The sequence below is a fragment of the Pinus tabuliformis genome, chromosome 3_1, assembly GCF_031772625.1.
Source record: "Pinus tabuliformis cultivar Carrire ecotype Pingquan chromosome 3_1, CPIR1, whole genome shotgun sequence".
In the NCBI taxonomy this organism is placed as follows: Eukaryota; Viridiplantae; Streptophyta; class Pinopsida; order Pinales; family Pinaceae; genus Pinus; species Pinus tabuliformis.
In genome coordinates this window covers 205,032,381-205,055,205 of record NC_142301.1, presented here as the reverse complement: position 1 = coordinate 205,055,205, position 22,825 = coordinate 205,032,381, and the positions used below count along the sequence as shown (strand labels likewise).

Below are 22,825 nucleotides of genomic sequence, written 5' to 3'. Positions count from 1 at the left end.
TATTGTGTTTCATTAGGAAGTCACCCGTTGAAAAAGGTTGAAAAAACTTATGTGTAGTGATTTGATTTTTAAAATTTTAATGTAAAGAAAAATACATTCTTATCTATTAAACCCACTCAAATTATAAAAATAAAATAAAATTCCCATCCAAACTATAAAAATAAAATAAAATTTAAGGAAAAAAACCTTCAGTGTGTAACGTCTCCAAAGTTTACCAACATGAATGGTTATGACATTTTCTTTTGGGGAAGATTCGAAGTGTGATGGGAGAAGTGCAGCTTTTGCAGCGACAAAAGCAACTCCGAGCTTGTAAGCAGTGGGTATTTGAAACTTGTTTAACTTTTCCGGAAATTATACTAGAAAGGGGTGACATTCCGCCATTAACGTGGGATTAACCCATCATTGATCAAGCTCAGTGTATTAATTCAAATAAAAACCCTACCAACATTTGATTCAACTTGAATTTCCGCGCCCTATGAACAACAACTGAATACCCTGAGCATGAACGGAAGTTAATTGTGGTTGTGGCCGCGGTGGACAGGAGGAGAGAGACTGTAAAATCATTACTACACTGAAGGAGTAGCCATAGCCATAGCCAAAAGTATGGGAACCAGCGTGCAAGTGTGCCCGTTGAGCGGAGTTCATTCCGAGAGTCCGCTGTGTTACCTTCTTTCCATCGATGGCTTCAATTTTCTGGTGGATTGCGGTTGGAACGACTTCTTCGATCCCGAACAACTTCAGCCCCTAACCAGGTAACCGCATTTTTTACTCTATAAATGGAACTTATTGGTATGGCAGTTCAAACAATCCTCTGCGTTAACCTGGGGTGGAATTTGTGAGTTGGGTTTCTAGCCAAAAAAAAATGTGATCTCCTCTTCCTTCACTTAGGGTGGAATTTGTTAGTTGGGTTTTTTAGTTAAATAAGTAGTGCTATGGCACGATACTGTTTTTAAAGTTATGTACATTGAGTATCTATTCTGTTGAAGTCAGTTAGGACTTGCACCTGGCCTCATCAGCCTACATTGAGACAACGCGCTGGCAAGGTCAAGAAGGCCCATGAGAGGCGAATGTCTCTCCGAGGGATTTGAAATTTAATGAGTATGAAACACCCTCTTTACCATCGAACCAAGACCCTGTTTACGAAATGGCTTTTTAAAAGAAACTTACAGCGACTTTAAATACAAAGCTAAAACGCGAAAACTTTTCATTGTTCTTGTCCATTGTCACTCGATAATACTTTGTCGTCCTCACCTTTTTATTAGATCCTGGAAAACTGTAGTCACAACTTTCGTACTATACAGATTCAATATAGTGGACCTTGAATAAGGAAAAGGAGCAGTTAACGGAACACAAGAGACCCAGGAAAAAGGTTTAACAACACAATCGAAAAAATATAAAATTTTATTTTTTTGCCACAGAAAAAAAATATTGTAGTTTCATTTATATCATCACTACATTCCATATATGCTTCCCAGCTTTTTCTGTTAATTGCCAATGACGCCACATAAAAAACCATCATAATCTCTATCCTTAAAAAAACTCGGGATCTTTAGCAAATTCCCCTGACAGATCACTAGCACATAAATGAGGGTGCCCTCTCCACTTTACCTTGACCTTTGATCTCAAACTAGACATCACATATGGATGTCTAAAAAAATCCCCAAAAAACCTGAGAGGAGATCTAAATCCATCCTTTTAAAATTCAGATACACAGTCCAAAGATCAGCCTTATAAGTTGCAGTCATCCAAAAACCTTTCAGAAACGCTGTCCAAAGATCAATCTTAAAAGTTACAGTCATCCTAAAACCCTACTACACATAAAAACTATTAAGATTTTAGAACTAAAATAAAGCTAAAAGACTGGAGCATTATACTCCCAGATCCTCTCCATTTCGAGATTCCATAACCTTCATAATGCAAGGGGCAAGCTGGAGCTCTTCTTTTGATAGAACATCTGCTTGTTGGTTCTTCTCATACTGAAAAGTAACATAGGAAAAGGATGCCACAATTTTGCATGCCTCTTCATTTATAGCTTGCAAGATGATATTTGCTAGCCTCTTTTCTCCCTTCATCTACCAAATTACCAACAAGGAATCCTCAAAGATTTTCAGATGTGATACTCACATCTCTGATGCTAAAATCAGAGTCAATTTTAGTGCAGCCATCTCTGTCAGAGTCTTGAACCTGGGCCTACCTCAGCTTAAACGTTATGGAATGAGAGCGAGACAAATTTACAATCTCCCCTGCTCCACGCTTTAGAGGAGTCCCTTGAGCAGCTCCATCAAAATAGATCCAAACGCAAGAAGCATCTACTATCAATGATCTCCTCACATATATGCCTCAGAGCCTTTTCAGGTTTGGACCGAGCGGAATGCCTTAAGATAGAGACGCATGGAGCAGCAATCTGCACAGGGAGGGATACACCCTTAAAAATACAAGAGTTCGTCGATAGTCATATCCCCCCAAAGAAGCAGGATTGGTAATCCTTTAATCAGGTTAATTTCCCTGTCATCAGTCCACCCCTTTAGAGCTTCTTCCAGATTGATACCTTGCCAAACATATTGTGACTTGAGAAGACCGAACACCTCTTTCCAAACTTGAACTGTATAAGAGAAGAATAAAAATTAATTTGCAATTGACTTATCACACATAATACACAACGAACAAATACCTGGACCTGAGCATCCTCTTTTCTGAAGATTATCCCATGTTAAAGCCTTATTTGACAGAGCTAACCAAGTGAAAATATGTCCTTTTGAAGGACACTTCAGTTTCCATTTATTCTGCCACCACCATTTTCTTTCTCCATTGCCATCCAGTTCAAATGTTGGCTTGCAACCAAGTCTTGGAGTGTAAAACCCTAATTTTGGGTTCTTGGATCAGACAATCAAATCTTCATTCTCGGTAAGCCTAACATGGCAAGTTTCAAATTATTTGTATATGCCACCCAAACTTCAGCATCCTCCCCAAACAAACCAACAATAGCAGCTGACAACCACACCTGTTTCCATATATAGTAGCATGTTGACCTATGCTAATTAAAACATTCCTCCATCAATAAGATCCCTTATAATATGCTCAGGAAGTTTACATATTTATCGACATCCTACCTAAGGGTTCTCACCCATTCTTGACCTTTGACCATCCCCAACTTTCAAGGTAAGCCACTAACCTATAACAGAGAAAGCAAGAACAGTAGCCTTCTGTATAATCAAAACATTTTTAGAATGTTTTAAGGGCCTTCGACTCTACAGAATCAGGACTTATATTAACATACTTCTGGATCACTACTTTGCACCACAGTCAAGTACCTTTAATCAACCTTCATATATCTTTAGCAGCCAGACTCACAGAACTCTTGCAAACTATTGAATATTGTTTAAACCCCAACCACTGACCTCCTGTGGTCAAGCTATTCTCTCCCACCTAATCAGAGGAGTACCCATTTTATCCTGGCTGCCAGACCATAACAATCTAAAGCTGGTCTATCTTTACTTATCTAAAACCTCCTTTTTAATGAAAGCTAAGGATATCCAACACACGAGGATGGCCTCACTTTACTAAGGTGAGTCTGCCCCCGAGAAATCCACCTATAACACCACATGACGAACCTTTTTTGATATTTAGCTAATAAGTAATAACCAGTCCCAATCCTTTTTTACATAGTCATTTGACTCAATTAAAAAGCCCAAATGGTTCAAACTTACTTGAAGGTCCACCTGAGAGATGTTGACGTTTGTAGCTTGGGCAGGTACTTCGGCACATGCCCAAGTGTTTAGGCGTGTAGAAGCCACCCACAGGGCTCCTTAGGATACTTGCTCAAGTGTGAAAAAGTTGTTAATGTAACTTATCCTAAGTTTTTAACTTAGGAAAGCACATAATTATTATGTTGGCTAACTGAGCTAAAGTAAACTTAAGAAAAATAAAAGTAAATTATTTTAATGATTATGTTTTAATCTCAGCCGTTGATCTCAAGTGAGGCAAGATCTAATTGTTGAATTTTGGTAGCTGTGCTCAGTGTTCATTAAGCCCACAAAATTAAAAGAGAAGAAAATATAAATTTGATTTTAAGTGGACTCCAAATAAGCCAACCTAAATACATCTTAACTCCAGATTTATTGAGCGCCGAGAGGGATCAAATCTCTTTTCACTCTAAAAGGTTTGCATCTCAAGAGATGCGATCCCTCTCGGTGCTCGGTAGATTCAGAGTTAAGATGGATCTAGTTTGGTTTAATTCCCCCATTTAAATAGGCTATGTTCCACATGAATACAATGGGTTCTTAGTACCATGTCAATACCATGGGTCATTTTTATTTTATTTTTAGAGTTATTTTTATTTTTATTTTGACGGAGCTAGAAGATTTACATTACTATATATATATATATATTTATAATTTGACTCAGTTAAAATGTTAAACATTACATTACAACATCTCTACCATGTTGGGCTGGAGAGCGCCTCTCGGCGAAAAGAGGGAAAAGTCAAATGTTGAATTTTGCCTCCTTGAAGTCAAGTTGGCCCTACAAGGATTCCAAGTCGGCCAGGCCCAAAAGACACACCTATTCGGGCTCATCAAACCACTATATATTGCCAATCGACTTTTTCACTTGAAGTGAAATTCAGATGACCAAAATTCTTCTGTTTTCTATCCACACCAAGGTTGTGGGGGAGCGATCTTGAGCTAGAGCTTGAACCAGAGGCGATCTGGGATGGGTGACCTCCCGGGAAGTCCTGGTTACCGGGTGCAAGCCCCGGAAGTGATGATTGACGCTATGTGATTCATTTCACTAGTTTCAATCCCACTTCTTCACCCCTGTGAGCATCACTCGATGCAATGAGTGCTAAGTGAACTAATCAAAAATCATGAGAAATTAGTCAGTTATGACTACCTCTCATGGAAATGGTCATACGTGAATGACTTACTTAACGTAGTTGAATCCCAAAATGATATCTAATATAATGCACTACGTAAACCCCCTAATAGTTAAATTCAAAGAGTGAAGGGATCTCTACTTGAATGGTTCATGAGGCACAATACTTGCTAAGGTTTTGCAAATGGGGTAGCAAGCTAAGTGGGCTTGATTGTGGGGAAAACTCCACAGTTAAGTGCGCTTGAGCCAGAGGCGATCTGGGATGGGTGACCTCCTGGGAAGTCCTGGTTACTGGGTGCAAGCCTCAGAAGTGATGATTGACGCTATGTGATTCATTTCACTAGTTACAATCCCACTTCTTCACCCCTGTGAGCATCACCCGATGCAATAAGTGCTAAGTGAACTATTCAAAAATCACGAGAAATTAGTCAATTACGACTACCTCTCATGGAAATGGTCATACGTGAATGACTTACTTAATGCAGTTGAATCCCAAAATGATATCTAATATAAATCTAGTGCTTCCTTCAATTTTAAAGCATCTTTGCGAGATCCAAAAAATATAAAGATTAATGATTAAGCTCATCGATAATTTTGAAATTGCTTGTAAAGAAATACATGTTTACAACAAAAGTTGAATGCTTAGCATTCCACATAAATGTTGAGGAAAAATAATTAGATGTTTTTAATCATAGTTTCTAGTCATGTCAACAGTCACCTGACATTTTGGTAGGGGAACATAAGGATTTGAATGTTTGACATGGATATGTAGACATCTCGAAATGGTACACCAAAAAGGTGGTTCCTTGTATGATTGAAAGTGTTCGAAGACAACAAAATGTGTCTAATTTAACAAGGTATCTTTTTTTTCCAAAGAAATGTTTTAAGCTCCAATATGAAGTTGAAGTACAGAGTTGCTTCTAATAACTGAGTTGGAACAAAAGATAAACAAGTTTCGTAAACAAGAACACAGAGATATTCTATCGACCATAATGAGCCTACTTGTGAGAATCTTTTGGTATCTCTCCCTTATGGTTATTATGAACATTAATTAGTATATTGAAGAGACATGTCCTAAAGGATATGACTATTCATGAAGGGTCACCTTGCCTAGTATATAAGAAGTAACCACAACATATCATATCACATCTCTTGTACATTCTACATTCTTATATAAATATATTACTTGTCCTATAACGGATATTTGCATATTCCAGATATTCTGAATATTCCGCTGAGTATGAACTCCGTTCGTTACATTGGTAGCAGAGCCTTGTTCTCGGACCTTGACCTTTGGCCATCAACTCTTTGTCAAGTTCGTTGCCGTTGCAATTAAGGCTTTTAGCCACAAAAAACTTGTTTGGAGGTTCTCCATTCCACCGTCGGGGTTTTGACCATTAAAAGATATATATATATATATATATATAATAGATATATATATATATATAATTAAATAATAATAATAATAATAATAAATAAATAAAAAAAGAAAGAAAAAGCGCACCTACCGCCACCTGACAGACAATTGTTGCCACCGTCGTAGTCAAGCTTCTACATTGCCGCTGTAGCTAGCCTTTTCCATTGCCATGCAACCGACTGTCTCCACTCTTGCATCCACCATCTTACTTTCTTGCCACTATTGCCGCATCCTTGCTCGCTTGATATCCACCTCCGTAGAGTTGCCGAATCATCTTTCGCTATTGGCCTTGGATAACTTTGTGGCTGCTCCACTGGGGCTGGGAGGAACCCATCAATGGGGTGGGGGGGCTTGTTTGGGAAACATTTGGTACTAAACCCTTTGATGCTCTAGGTGTGAGTGAACTGATGTGCTATTTGGCACCTCCGCATCAGTCTTGAGGGTATCGGTTGGCCTCCCAAAGGGGGGCTGAGGGGAGATCCAAGGTCTCACTGCTTTACTATCTAAAATACTCTGGAACTCAACTTGCTGCTTGTTGCTCCAATCAACAATATCAAATTGAAGGTATGATGTGATCATCGGAATCGTCTTCGAGTGAGGCAGGGTATGCAGGATCTGAAATCTGTGTTTAAATATCTCCATGATGGAGAGGGATAAGCATCTTTGGTCTAGATGCTAGAAGAAGGTATGAAAGGGATCCTCCCGACTCTCTATATAGGCAATGATATCGTCCTCTAATCTTATAGTATATGGTGCCTTGAAAAATGTGGTGCATCTCATAGTACATTGATGATTAATCATTTGAACATCAACCATCTAGTAACAACAAACAAATATACAAATTTTTAAACCATATAATAAGAGGCAAAACTTTAACTTATGGAATGAAATAGGTTATCCACCAATTGTTAACATGACCAGATAGTAATGTTTACAAAGCAGGCCATTTGCATAAGTTTGAAAATGATATATTAACTGAAGTATGAAGATTGAAAAGTCCAAAACATTAAGTTGAGTTAGTTGCTAAAGACAATGAGTATATGACATATAAAGTATTGAGAAAGGAGAAACTATAATTCTAGTTTCCATCTACTTTTATTTCCTCTTTGCACCACCATGATTTTGTGTGAGCCTCCATGTGGTGGTGATAGTGGAGCTAAAGTACGAGGTAATTGTGTAGAAGCATAAGGAAGTGGAACTAAACATGACTCCCCTATTGTTGCAGTTGGAGCCTTGGTTAGGTGGACCATGGCAGTGGATGGGTGTTGCGTCTCCACATGATCATCATCATCGATAAGAGCATTCTCCAATTGCTCGGAAACCAACACTCCATACTCAAAGTATCCTCCTTTGTATTGATGTTTGCAGCTTAGGTAGGTACTTTTGCACAAGCCTAAGCATCTAAGTGTGCAGAAGCCACTCAGGATCTCCTTAGACACTTGCTTTATTGTAACTTAGCATAAGTCTAACTTAGGAAAAACACATAATTGTTATGTTGGCTTGTTGAGCTAAAATAAACTTAGGAAAAGTGAATAATTACTTCAATGATTATGTTTTAATCTTAGCCCTTGAACTTGGCGAGATCTAATCTCAACCGTCAATCACTTTCTAGATTATGGTTAGGGATTTAGCTCAATGTAAAGTTATAAAGACAAGGCCAAGGAGAAGGAGAAGACACACCATACAAAAACACAAGATTGAGAGAGGCATCTCAGTTAGGAGTGTGATACCCTAGGTGTGTTGGATCTGAGGAAGGGGGCCATTAGGAGATCCAGATCATCCAAGGAGAGCTCGATCAGCTGGATCAGGTCCAATTCTTGTACATGTAATTTTCCTCAGTGGGCCATTATCCCATGACAGGAGCCCAAGTAGGTTCTGATTCAATTTGATGATGAACTGATTTTATTGGGCACAATCTGTTGTGTCATTGTGATTGAGATTAGTATGTTTTGCTTTTGTTGAATTTATAGTGTTCGAAATGTAGTTGTGCAATTAATTAGTAGATCTGAAATCTGTTAGGAATTAAGTGTTGATTGGTATGGTTGCAAGAAATCTAACTCTTTGGATTGTTGTCTCAGGTCTTAAATGTTTTATCCATCAGTGACTCGTCATAATAAATGGATAATCAAAATAAACTAACTTGTTTATCATTGAAATTGCAAGAATATTTTGCAAGTATAAAAAATATTGAATGATAAGAATGATTCATAAAATGATGATTACAATGAGCCTCGTGACCATGTATTGATAACATTGACTAGTCACGAGGTAAGAGGTGTGTCTTTTGACATTTGATTATTCTACTTATTATTATTATTAGTTTTATTTATTATAATTATGTTTATTGCAATGCTTACACCTTAAGGAATGCTTTGTCCTCAAAGCATAATAAATTGATTTCTCACTAGTTGAGCATGTTTCCTTAGTGGCATCATCTTTCCCTTTGTTTGGTTTTAGGGCTTTGACTTTGTTCCCTTTTTAAGTGTTGGAGAGGTTCCTTTGTATTGTTTGGATCATATCTATAAGTCTTTTGACTTGGTTGTTTAATATGGATGCTTCTTGTGTACATACTTGCCTTGCTTCTGTTGTTGTATATTTGTTTGTGCTTGCTTTGTTTGCGTTTGTTTGTTTGTGGAACCTTCATCACCATTTGATCTATAATGTTGACCTTGCGAGTGAAATTTTGTAAATTGTTTAAGGTTAGTGGTATAATGTCAGAATATTAAAAATATGCAGAAACATATAACAATATAAAACACAACAAAACTTTATTAATCTAACCTCCTACGCATGATAAGAACACTTAATCAATAAAAGAAAGGAGACAAGAGACAAAGGAATGAACACAAAAAATTTACGTTCTAAAACCCCAATTGGGAAATCATCCATGGAAAGGTAATAACATCTTCATTATCTTTAGAAATCTCCAATCTTACAAAGAGCACATCCACAAATACTTCACCTTTTACGAGGATAATACTTTGATATTCACTGTGTTGTGTGTTTTATGGGACTCCCTAACCTCTATTATATACCAAGTGAGATTGAGTGTTAATTTTAGGTATGTTCTATGCTTAGAGCAATTTATTTCAATTTTCACAGTTAGCTCCATATCTTTTTCAGATTAGCAATCACATCAGCGTTAAAGTAAACTGTAGATAGAACATAAACATAAATCGCAGAAGACAAGCCAAGACAAGAGGACACAAGATGTGGCGCTAGCCAGGGACAAACCCTAATGTGGGGAAACCCTTGATCAATTCTTCTTATATGTTTTCAATAGTTCAGCAGAGAGAGAGAGATAGTACGTTTACAACAGAAGTCAACACTTTGACTTATCTAGATAAGAGCATAGATCATCTCTAAGAAGATGATACATGAGATCAGTTGAAGACACGCTGCTTCAACTAATTCTCCAAGGTGACTCCTTCACCTATCGTTGTGATGCATTTCGTCATCATGCGTTGCACCTCACTGCGTTGCACCATGCTGCACCCATAATCACTATTCTGCATCTCATCACGCTTCATTAATCATGATTGTACCCATCACTGTATTACATTATGTGCCATTGCTGCACCATGTTGCCATCCTGACCTATGTGTTGGCTGCACGTTGCATGCTTGTTGTCCTTTGCATGTTAGCTATAACATTGCATGCTTGGTGTATTTGCTGCCAAGTACCATACAACTGTCCCAATGTTAGTTAGTTGTCCCTTGCATGCTGCTCTCCTTCGAAGACAGATCCTCTGGTTGTTTCGGTAGTTCCCGACAATTCTGGCAGTTCTGGCTTTTCCCGGCAGTTCCGACAGTTCTGGTTGTTCCAGACAGTTCCGGCAGTCCCGGCTTTTCCGGCAGTTTCGACAGTTCCGGTTGTTCTAGACAGTTTCGGCAGTCCCGACAATTCTGGCTTTTCCGACAGTTCCGACATTTTCGGCTTTTTCGGCAGTTTCGACAGTTCTGGCATTTTTGGCTTTTCTGCCTTTTCCGACTTTTCTGGCAGTTTCGACATTTCTTGCAGTTTCGGCTTTTCCGGCAGTTTCGGCATTTCCAACATTTTCGGCTTTTTCGGTTTTTCCGGCTTTTTTGGTAGTTCCGGCTTTTCTTGCAGTTCCGGCTTTTCCGGCAGTTCCAGCTTTTTCTGCTTTTCCGGCAGTTCCGACTTTTCCTACAGTTTCGGCTTTTGTGGCAGTTCCGGCTTTTTTTGGCAGTTCCGACTTTTCTGGCAGTTCCGGCTTTTCCGACAATTCCGGCGTTTCCGGCTTTTTTGGCAGTTCCGACTTTTTGCCCTCTGGATCAAGGCAACGTTATTCCTTAGGATCTCTCCTCCTACTAAAATCCAAAGACAAGTAGAGAGAGGAAGAGATCCCGAGTGTGTTGAAATGACTTGAAGGCCACCTCTATTTATACTAAAACGTTGAGCACATGTGGGGTTTATTTGGTTGCTGGACGACCTTGACGAATTGTCTTATAACGTAGATAAATTCATAACTCCATGAATACTTATCGGAATCAGATGATCTTTAGATCAATCCTACACCTCTCGATGAGAGGGATCCAAGAAAAATATCAGTTGCCATAATTAAGATGACCCACATGGAGTTTGGCCCTAGTTGCCAATTTTAACACTCCCTCTCAACCAGGGAGAACTCCATCCGTTGATCCATATGTTCGACTGTACTATCTCTGCCATTAGTGCCCTGCACTACTCTACTCTGCTCTGATCTGCTGAGCTCTACTTTGCTCTACTCTGCTGAACCATGAAGAAGAAGAATTGATCGAGAATGTCTCATACCATTCTCTACTGACCCGAAGTTAGTTTCATCTGAAGAGGGTGTGTCACATCACTCTTACTGAGCCGATTTCAGTTTTATTGATCCTAGATCAATATCACAAGAGAGTGTCTCAAACCACTCATACTGATCCCAGATCAGTTTCATTGATCCCATATCAATGTCACAAGAGAGTGTCTCAAACCACTCATATTGATCCCAGATCAGTTTCATTGATCCCAGATCAATGTCACAAGAGAGTGTCTCAAACCGCTCATACTGATCCCAGATCAGTTTCATTGATCCGAGATCAGTGGAGGTCATCCTAGCATAGGGAGTACGGTAGATACAGTGATGCGTCCATCGATAGTACTACTATGGTCCCTATCCTCATTTCCCTGCTCATTGATCAGATGAGAGGTACTTCCCATGAGTCCCAGATTGCATGGGTAGGATGCCTCGACAGGGGAACTAATCATTTTGTCCACAGGAGAAAGAATCATCCTGTCAGTGGATGCCACGAAGAACTAATCATCCTGGCCCATAGGAGAACTAATCATCCAGTTCCACAGTCGCCACAGAGAACAAATCATCCTAGCCCACAGAAGAACTAATCATCCTGTTCCATAGTCGCCACGGAGAACAAATCATCTTGGCCCACAGGAGAACTAATCATCCTGTTCCACAATTGCCGCGGGAGAACTAATCATCCCGGCCCATAGGAGAACTAATCATCCTTCCCACAGTTGCCATGGGAGAACTAATCATCTCGGCCCACAGAAGAACTAATCATCATGTTCATAGCGCACCACCAGGGGAGGGTGAGTCGCCCTGTGGTTGTATGTTGCTCCAGTAAGTACCCCAAGCCCCCCAGAGCTCCCAGAGCTCAATGCATGCAACATGCAGGACCCTTATAAGAAGGTCTTTCAACGAATCCAAGTCATTTGGGAAAGTCACAGATTTAACCTTTCCACGGGGCTTTGACAAAATGTTTGCGACCTGTACATCAGTCTCAATGCGATGGAGCCTCCTCGCTCATCAACTTACCATATTGCAGATAAGGCAGTATCTGATGTCTATATGTTGGAGCAATCATCGAATACGAGATTCCTCAATAATCGAATCCCCCTCTGGTTGTCACAGAGAATCATAGTGGTATTCATCATGTGTACAAACATCTTACTTAAGAGCTTCTGCAACCATGCAGCTTCACACGAGATCATACTCGTAGCTATGTGTTCGGTCTCGGCGGTGCTTATACCAACCGACTTTTGCTTCCTGCTCATCCATGATATCGAAGCAGAATCCAAAGAGAACCAGCACTGAGAAGTGCTCTAGTGATCCTCCATGCTGCCTGCCCAATCAACATTCGAATAATCATGCAGTTTCATATTTCCGGTAGTGTATCTCAATCCATGAGAGATTGTGCCCCGAAGATATCTCAGAAGATTCTTGGCACCAATCTAGTGAGGCTCAACCAAATATGAGCTCACCATGCTAACTGCAAAACACATGTCTAGATGGAAGTTCACCAAGAACATCAACGCGAAGGAGTTCATGAAACTCAAAGGCATTTCCCAAATCTGGTCCGACATCACTACCATATAACTTCTGAAAGTGAAGATCCTCGAGGTTGTCACAGGCCTGCAGTTTATCATTCCACATTTGGAATCCAACTCCCTCTTACTTCTGCAAATGAGAGGGTCTGCACCTGTCAGAAATAGGTCATCCTCATAAGGTGCTGGTATGAGAGGTCTATCATCCGCAACCTTCGGGTAATGGTTTGGATCGGTTTCACTCCTAGTGAATCTCAGCTTCATCAGATAGCTATCAATCCTCTCATACTACGCCCGGGGTATTTTTCTTCAAGCCATAGAGGGCTTTCTTCCACTTGTATACATGAGATTCCCGATCATGAATCTCAAACTCCTCGGGTTGTTCCAAACCTGTGGACCTGCTGCATGAGGGGAATGGTCCCCTTCTAAGATTTTCCTTCGGTACATCTCAGACATGTACTTTCATGCTCTACTTGAATTCAGACATCCCTATCACCATTTGACTCATATCAGGTAGGGCCCCATAGGTAGACCTCTGGTGTTATAGATGCGATATGTCAATTGACATGATCCCTAATGGACTATCCTGCAACTTGATACAAATTGCCAACCCTGAACCCATGAGAAAAAACATCTTTGAAAATTATATTTTTTTAACACGTACCTTTCCATCGATGAATGCCACCTTGAAACCTTTGACTTCCATTTCTGAGATGGACACCAGGTTCTTCTTGCAATCAGGTACATAAAAGAGATTCTGTAAATGAATTGAGTTACCCTTATTCAATTGAGAGTTAACATTCCCTACACCCTTTTCGGGATAGGTGGCATCGGCTCCAAGTATAATCCCACGATTGTTTCCATCTCTACCAAATTAGAGAGTACACCCATATCCGATGAAGTGCCTTGAAGCACTACAATCTATAAGCCAGATTCCCAAAGAATCTGAAGGAGAGGGCCAATACAAGATAACGCTTCTTTATCTTATCAAAAACAACATTTGATTCTTCATACCTGGGGTTCCTTGCTTTCTATGAAGAGTCGACCATTTCCTTGATGACCTGCATTACTTGTCATTCCTTTGATCATTGAAGATGTCCCTAGAATGATTGTTATCATCATCAAGTGATGTGTCCCTGCCATTTGGACACTTCTTCACATAATGGCTGAACTAGTTATTTGCCTTTCCTTCCACCCTGAGATCCGGTCTTCCACTGAAGTGATCTTTAGGTAGGCCATATTCCGCTGCGCCATTCTGATAATATTATCTGCTTCGACTTCACCTTTGGTGAATTTGAAGAGGGATGAGGAATCTATTGATCCTTTTGTCCTTTCCCAACTGTCTTCGGTGATTGCTCTTTCACTCTTGCTTGGGCATTGTCTTCACCTCAACTCTAATAGCATGTTAATTTTAGGTATGTTCTATGCTTAGAGCAATTTATTTCAATTTTCACAGTTAGCTCCATATATTTTCCAGATTAGCAATCACATCAACGTTAAAGTAAACTGCAGATAAAACATAAACATAAATCGCAGAAGACAAGCCAAGGCAAGAGAACACAAGATGTGGCGCTAGCCAGGGACAAACCCCAATGTGGGGAAACGCTTGATCAATTCTTCTTATATGTTCTTCAATAGTTCAACAGAGAGAGAGAGATAGTACGTTTACAACAGAAGTCAACACTTTGACTTATCTAGATAAGAGCATAGATCATCTCTAAGAAGATGATACATGAGATCAGTTGAAGACATGCTGCTTCAACTAATTCTCCAAGGTGACTCCTTCACCTATCGTTGTGATGCATTTCGTCATCATGCTGCAGCTCACTGCGCTGCACTATGCTGCACCTCACTGCGCTGCACCATGCTGCACCCATCATCACTATGCTGCATCTCATCACGCTTCATTAATCATGATTGTACCCATCACTCTACTACATTATGTGCCATTGTTGCACCATGTTGCCATCTTGACCTATGTGTTGGTTGCACGTTGCATGCTTGTTGTCCCTAGCATGCTTGTTGTCCTTTGCATGTTAGCTATAACATTGCATGCTTGGTGTATTTGCTGCTAAGTACCATACAAATGTCCCAATGTTAGTTAATTGTCCTTTGCATGCTGCTCTTCTTTGAAGACAAATGCTCTGGCTGTTTCGGCAGTTCCTGGTAGTTTTGGCAGTTCCGGCTGTTCACGACAGTTCCGACAGTTCCGGTTGTTCTAGACAGTTCCGGTAGTTCTGGCTTTTCCGGCAGTTCCGACAGTGCCGACATTTCCGACATTTCCTGTAGTTTCGGCTTTTCCTGCAGTTTCGGCTTTTCCGACAGTTCCGACATTTCTGGCTTTTCCGGCTTTTTTGGCTTTTCTGGCAGTTCCGGCTTTTCCGACGTCTCTGGCAGTTCCGGCTTTTTTGGCTTTTCTGGCAGTTCCGGCTTTTTCGACGTCTCTGGCAGTTCCGGCTTTTCCTCCATTTCCGGCTTTTTCGGCTTTTCTGGCAGTTCCGGCTTTTGTTGCAGTTTCGACTTTTCCGACTTTTCTGGTAGTTCCGGCTTTTCCAGCAGTTCCGGCTTTTCCGGCAGTTTTGGCTTTTTGCCCTCTGGATCAGGGCAACGTTATTCCATAGGATCTCTCCTCCTACTAAAACCCAAAGACAAGTAGAGAGAGGAAGAGATCCCAAGTGTGTTGAAATGACTTGAAGGCCACCTCTCTTTATACTAAAACATTGAGCACATGTGGGGTTTATTTGGTCGCTGGCCGACCTTGACGAATTGTCTTATAACGTAAATAAATTCATAACTTCATGAATACTTATTGGAATCGGATGATCTTAAGATCAATCCTACACCTCTCAGTGAGAGGGATCCAAGAAAAATATCAGTTGCCATAAATAAGATGACCCACATGGAGTTTGGTCCTAGTTGCCAATTTTAACATTGAGGAATTACATCCCAATAATATAGGTGGGATAATGTAATTTCACCTCTTTATATAATAGGTTATCATAGTGATATTTTACTTCATGATGAATGTTGGATATACCTCTTTTACATAAAATTAAAGTTTGTTCCAACATAACCTAGACATTATCGATGCTAAACTATTAATGGTCAATGGGAAAATCGATTGCTAGAGTCCATCCTTAGCAGAGACTAATAATGATTTTGTAACCATATGTAAATTTAATTAATAAGCACAAAAAACTTAATACTTAGAATAAACTTACAGTGTAACAAGATTTTTAACCATGGATATTCACCCCCACTTTACCATGGATATTATTAACTTGTAAATAGGCTTTGTTACAATACCATGGGCCAATATCATGGCTTATCGATACCACATGCCCAAAAACCATAACTCATTTCACAATGAAAATATTTTATTATAATTTAATTTTATAACTTTTTTTGTAACTAAATCTAAAAGAAAAAATGTTATACTTTTGAGATATATTCAAACCATCTACTCTCACTACTATAAAAATATTTCGTGGACATTCCATGGAGATTAAATCAAGGTTTCAATAAAATTAAAAATGAGAATACTTTTATATATAGAGATGTGAAATTTATATAACACCAACCTAGATCCATCTTAAACTTTGGATCTACCAAGTGTCGAGAGGGATCAAATCTCTTTTCCCTCCAAAAGTGGGTTGCACCTCTATATGAATATGATTTTACAAGTTCACTATCATGTTGCTAATTAATAATTTTTCTGAATTTTCAATTTTGCAATTTTTGGCAGTTAATAAATATTTGGCATATAAACTTAGGAAAAGTGGGTGAAAAAGGAAAATTTATGAAGGTGCAACCCCCAAACATTAGAAAAGCCAAGAAATTCAATGGGAAGTGAAGAGTGGGGACCACTAAAGGGAATACACACCCCTTGGAGGAATTCGAATCAGGTGAAAGAAGGAATTTCATGGATGGAGCCCACAAGGAGCATGAAGGATGACTAGCTATAAATTGGAGGTGAGGCTCTCATTTTAGGGGCCTTTTTGACGATTTGAAAACTCATTTTTGCTTTGGCTGTTCAACTGAGCTACAACGTGTTGCTTAGCACAAGAGCTTCCCAAGGAGTGAAGCTCACCCTTTCTTCAGTGGACCTCGAGTGCCACCCTAGGAAGGTCTTCCTTTTCATTTGGAGACAGAGAGACATATCCTACAGGGAATCACGTTGTCTTGGTTTAGCAGTGACGTAGTAGAGAAAGCCACACAGTCTTGGACAATGTTTTAAGACTCCGACTCCGACTCTGACTCGGCCGAGGATCGACTCCGACTCCGACTCCGAAACGGTAATGACTCGGCCGACTCGATTTCAATGACTCGGTCGTTGTAAAAAATACATTAAATATTTATTTTTTTTATAAAAAAACATAATTTTAAAGATTTTAAACATAATTTTAAAGATTTTCATTCATGTTTCCAAACACACAGCATTATAATATAGATGGAAGACAACATATGATCAAAGTAGGTTCATGAACCAATCCATTATATCAAAATGGTACCCAATGGCAATACATAGTGAACTGTCATACATGATCGAAGACTCAAAACAAAAAACACATAACCAAGGAGGCTAGAAATGGCCTCTACAACAAAAGTAAACTGTGACGGTGACCAGACTCCAGTACTACTGGGCCACTGGCTAGTAGCTACTGTCAGAGGAGCCAAGATCACGTCGATCAATCTCTGGATCATCATCATCAGAGTCAGACAGGGGGCCCCATGGATCCTCCTCATCATCATCATCCCCAACTGCAACTGTAGAAGTGGTACCACTAGTAGGCTGTGCAACTGCAGCAGATGCAAGCTGAGATAGAGTAGATATGCGGTTGCGCTTCTGTCGTGGCTGAGCAGAGGAAGCACCTGCAGCTGGAGTCCCTGCTGGCTGTGAGACCGAGGCTGGTGGATTGGGATCTGCATTCAACTGAATAGGCTGAAGTTGAACAACATGTTCAAGTTCAACTGATGTCTCCAGATCTAAATCTAAATCAAGATCCTCATCAGGATCAAACTCTGCTGGACAACTCTCCACTACCCAATCTGATGTTGGATCAATGTTTTCCAACACAATGGATCTGAATCAGGTCTTTTGTTCAGCAAATGGTTTCGTCTGAGCCGAAGGTTGTATTGGACAAAAACTAGATCATTTAACCGTTTTTGATCCAAACGGTTTCTCTTCTTTGTGTGAATCCTCTCAAAGACAGCCCAATTGCGCTCACACCTAGATGCACTGCAAGTTTGACTCAAAATACGAATTGCAAACCTTTGCAATTCAAGACAATGGCCACCAAAGGCCTCCCACCATTGTGCTGCAAAAAACATAGGAGTGTAATGAGTTAGCTCAACAAAATTACAAATTATATCTAACTTTCAAATTATAAACGACTTAACAAACTTTAAAAAGAAAGCAAAACTATTAAGAATTTGAAAATTGAAATTTTTGTTTACCTGGCTCATCTGCTTCTCTTGCAATCTTTGCTAGGTTCTTCCCAAAGGTACCTGCTGCATTGCTGAAGATATTGGCCTGTCGGTGTATCTCCAGCTGATCAGACTCCAATGGGATCATGCGTTCAATGCAATCAACCAGTCCATATCTGACCTCCCCCCTCAAAGCTCCTGACTCCTTAGCTTTATAATGATACCGTGGGTTCAAAAAATACCCAGCTGCATGTATAGGGCGATGGAGTTGATTGTTCCATCTTTCATCAATGATTGCCCAAATGGGCCCATACTTTGCCACTCTATCCTTGTATACCGTCTTTATTTGCTCCTTTGCTTGATCCATAGCCTCATAAATGAAGCCCATAGCCAACCTTTCCCCATCCACCAACCGCAACACCTTAACTAGTGGCTCAGCAAGCTTCACAATCTTTGCTGCCTTTCTCCAAAAAGTTTCTTCATGGACTTTTCTTTTCAATTCTTTGCCTTCTGGTTTGTCAGACCAATTGCTTTGATTCCATTCATCACTGGAAAACATCTTTTGCAAGTTTCTATGTTGGGAAAGCATAGATTGCAATGTCAAAAAATGTGTAGCAAATCTAGTGATGGCAGGCCTAATAATATCCTTGCCCCCAATGTGTTTCCTCATGAGGCTCAAAACCAATGTATGATTGTAGAGAAATTTTGTTATGCTTTTGGCATGATCTATAGTGTTTTTGACCCAATCTAATTTTCCAATATCCTCAAGCATGAGGTCTATGCAATGTGCAGCGCATGGGGTCCAAAATATGGTCTTGTGTTTTTCCTCTAACAGTTTACCAGCAAGAACATAGTTAGAGGCATTATCTGTGATGATTTGAACAACATTAGCCACCCCCACCTCCTCAACAACCTGATCCAATAGCTGAAACAACAAGTGGCCATCTTTTATCTTATTAGATGCATCAACTGATTTTAAAAACATGGTTCCCTGTGGGCAGAAGACAAGAAAGTTTATGATGGTACGATTTCTTTGATCAGTCCATCCATCTGACATGATGGTACACCCTGTTCATGCCCATGAGTCCCTGAACTCTTGCAAATACTCATTAATGGATTGAATTTCTTTTTGCAAACGAAACCCCCTTAGCTCATGCATAGTAGGGCCTTTGAAGCCTTTTCCAGCAGCATGTATGGCATCAAACATAGGGTCATAATATGGTGAACGAGCAGCATTAAAGGGGATATTAGCATCATACCACCATCTAGCTATGTAATCACAAGCAGTCTCCCTCAATTCTTTCTTCCAATGGTCATCTAAAGTGGGCTGCATTTGAGTTTTACTAACTTCAGGGCCATGTGCATCTGATGGAGAGGAGGGAGTGAAATAACTTTTGATGGTCACATCACCCTTTTTCAAATTCATTCTACCCTTTCCCTTATCTTGAACAGAACCAAAAGAGGGAGGAACATATCGGAAAGGGTTGGATGCCTCAGTTTGAGGGATAGAGGAAGAACCCTCAAAATCATAGTGGGGATTGGTAGCCATCATTTTTTGTATCTCCCTCTTCCTCCCAATTTCAGCCTGTATGTCTTTTTGCCTAGCCTTATCTTCTTTAAATTTCTCAAAGCTGGCCAACAAATTCTTTCTAATCTCCCCAATTTCTAGTGAGGTACATGGGGTAATTTGGCCTCTAATCCCTGCCAAGTGTTGTTTCAGCCTATTAATGCCCCCAGGACCTTCCTTAATTTTCCTATGGAAAAATTTGCATTGCATTTGACTATCAACCATTTCAACATATGCCCAAGCAGGATCTCTTGCTCTAGGTGCCATTTTTTGACTAGGAAATGAAAGCAAACAATCTGAAAATGACAAAAAAAAAACATTGATTCAATGTTCATTTATTTGACAAAAAACACTCTCTAAGCTTTCTAGATATGCACCTAAAATTTACTAAGCAAAAACAGATTTATAGAGGTGGAAAAAAATACCTCCAGGCACAAATTGCCTCCTCAAGCTTGCTCCAAGAATCAGCTCCTCAATGCTGCTCCAAATGGCTGCCCAAGAAGCTCCTCACTCCAGCTACAATGCTCCTCCAAGACTCCTCACTGCTGCTCCAAAACAAGCTCAAGAACTGCTCACTAACTCTCAAAGAAGACTCTCACTCAAATGCATAAGACTGTTGTGAGTGAATGAGAGCACTTGGGTGTGTTAAATAGGGTTTGGGAGGGGGAAATGGACCCCAAAAATCATTTAGCATATTCATATAGCTGTTTGGGGTCCAAACCAAACAAAAAACATTTAAAAAATCCATTAAAAAAATACATTTGTTTGCTGTTTACGCGCCTGGGCCGTTCCTTTGTGACTCGGCCGAGTCATATCGGAAAACGGCCGGGTTGGCCGAGTCACCCATGACTCGGCCAACCGGACCATTTCCTAGGCCGGGTCACAATCCTTGCAATTGAATCAGATCAAACCGAAACGGCCGTTTCTTAAAACATGGGTCTTGGAGGGGTAGAGGTGTTGGGAATTGGGTGTGAAGTGTTGTCAGAGTATTTCTTGACCAATTTCCAGCCTAGAGGAGTGAATCTTCAACAAGAGAGGGAGCATAACACTCAAAACGATTTCTGTGCTCAAAGGACTGCATCATCCCCTACCAGACTGCGCAGTCATTGGTGTGGGTTGTCTAGAGGGAGTCTTGGCTGGAGGATTGAGGAGTTGGGTTGCTGGGATTTTGGTTGGAGGCTTATTTGGAGGGGATTTCTAGCATTTTGGGAGCAAGAAACAACAGACTCAGCTATAGGTGTAGATTTATGGTTTTGGAGGAGGGCAAAGCTGTGGGAGGCCGAATTTGGAGGGTCGAAACTAAGGAAAACCCTTTCTGGGTTTTTGGCATGGAGTCCACCCCTAATTTTACAGAATTTTCTGGGCAGATTTGAGGGGTTGGATCAGAGTCCCAAGACAACGAGCAGTGCCAAAAAATTGGGCTAGCGTGGGATTCTGGAGTACGAATTTCTACAACAATTGGGCATTGACATATTGATCACCTGGGGCTTATAGTTTATCTTGTGCAAGCCCAGGTGCACTCTTTCTATTTCCTATTGTACTCTAGCACCTGAATATTAATAGAAATTGCCCATTTTGTCATTGAGGAGCATTTTCTGTCGTATGGATGTTTACTAAAGTTTTTCTGTGTTATATTTATTGCACGTCTTTAGTTATTCACTGTTAATTTCCTATTCGGAACATTACATTCACACCTCTAGGTTGAACAATGTCTTTAATATGCTTTATCATGGTGTCCATATTCTCATACACCTCTCCAATGATAGGTTGATCTGAATTTTTGAATTGAATCGTGTGATAAATTGGCCTGCAAAATTCGAAAACATACCTAACATGTGACCAAAAACTATTGTCCAGAATAATCTCCTTCACTGCATTAGCACCATATCTATTAGTGCTCAAGTCATCCTAATCATCACTCATCACCATTGCACACAAAACTTGTCTTGCCCTCAATAGGGGCTTGAACATGGGGAAATAGCTACCAAATCTAGTCTTTTTAATATTATTTGGCTTTAACTTGGATTGAGTCCCTGTAAAAGTAATGGACCTATGTTTGCTCGGTGACAAATTTGATGAGTTTCTTCCCTCTCTTATACAAGTCATTAAGCGATCTAGAGTCTTTATCCCTGATAATATCATGCATTGAAAGGTTCAATGTGTGCAGCAAACAACCTAACCAAAATATGTGAGGATGCACCCTTTTAATGATTTTTCCTACTCCCTTTCAATTTTCCGTATCATCAGTGATGACTTGAATCACATTTGAAGGACCAACATCATCAATGTTTTTTAGTAGGAGCTCTGAAATGTTTTGAGTAGATGAAGTGATTGACAAGGAGTCACATGTTTCAAGAAACATTGCACTAGTAGCCAAAACACCAAGAACATTTATCAAATGTTGGTTTCTAACTTTTGTCCAGTCACTAGATACAATGGGTACCCCACTATCCGCACACTCATTTGTAAACTATGTAAGAGATTTTTGGATATTTGCTCTTTCCTTGTATAGTATCATGATTCTAGCTTTCTCATACCCAAGGCCATTGTATCCTTTGGGGGTGTTGTTGATGGCTCGAGCCTTAAACCATATTGTGCCAATAAGGGGAGTGAAATGGTACACCATGAGTATAGAGAAATTACACCCCTTTTCCATCTACCTCATCCCTTCCACCAATATCAAGGAAATTTGTTATTGTTCTTTTCGATACACCCTTTACATTCCTTTATGGTCCACTAGTGTGAGAGGATGCAGATGTATTGCTAGTGCCACCAAATCTAGATGATGCATTAGATTGAACCTTTTGTTTTTTACCATGCATTTTTCATGTAGCTTCCTCTACGTTGATGTATTTTTGTCTTTTTTCCTTTAATATCTTAAAGCAAATTGAGATCCTAATGATTCCTTTATTCTCATCACTCCCCCATACCATAGAAATATGCCTCCTCACACACGTATATGTACCAGTATAAGGTTTTTCTTGATGAAATCATGCTTACATAAAAATTTGGTGGTTCCACCCTCGTCCCCACTCTAAAGTTTTGTTACAAACCTTTACAATGGTGTAAATGAAGTTTTTCCATTGCCCTTGTCACCTTTATTGCTACGTCCATTCCCTTCCAAACCTTTCTCATATTCCTATAATGAGTCATAGTCCTCATCTTCACTCTCATACTTGTTCCTTATCAACACCATGAAAATAAAAAACAGAATC

General features: G+C 39.9%; 1 protein-coding gene across 1 annotated transcript in view; it reads left to right on the top strand.

Moving 5' to 3' along the window:
• Positions 1–202: 202 nt before the first annotated feature.
• The window catches only part of CPSF100 (cleavage and polyadenylation specificity factor 100), a 435,702-nt gene continuing 413,079 nt past the window's right edge, over positions 203–22,825 (top strand). The window contains exon 1 of the mRNA XM_089411014.1: positions 203–752. Coding sequence (XP_089267140.1) covers positions 604–752 — 149 coding nt within the window. The 5' untranslated portion in view covers positions 203–603. The remainder of the gene's footprint in view (positions 753–22,825) is intronic.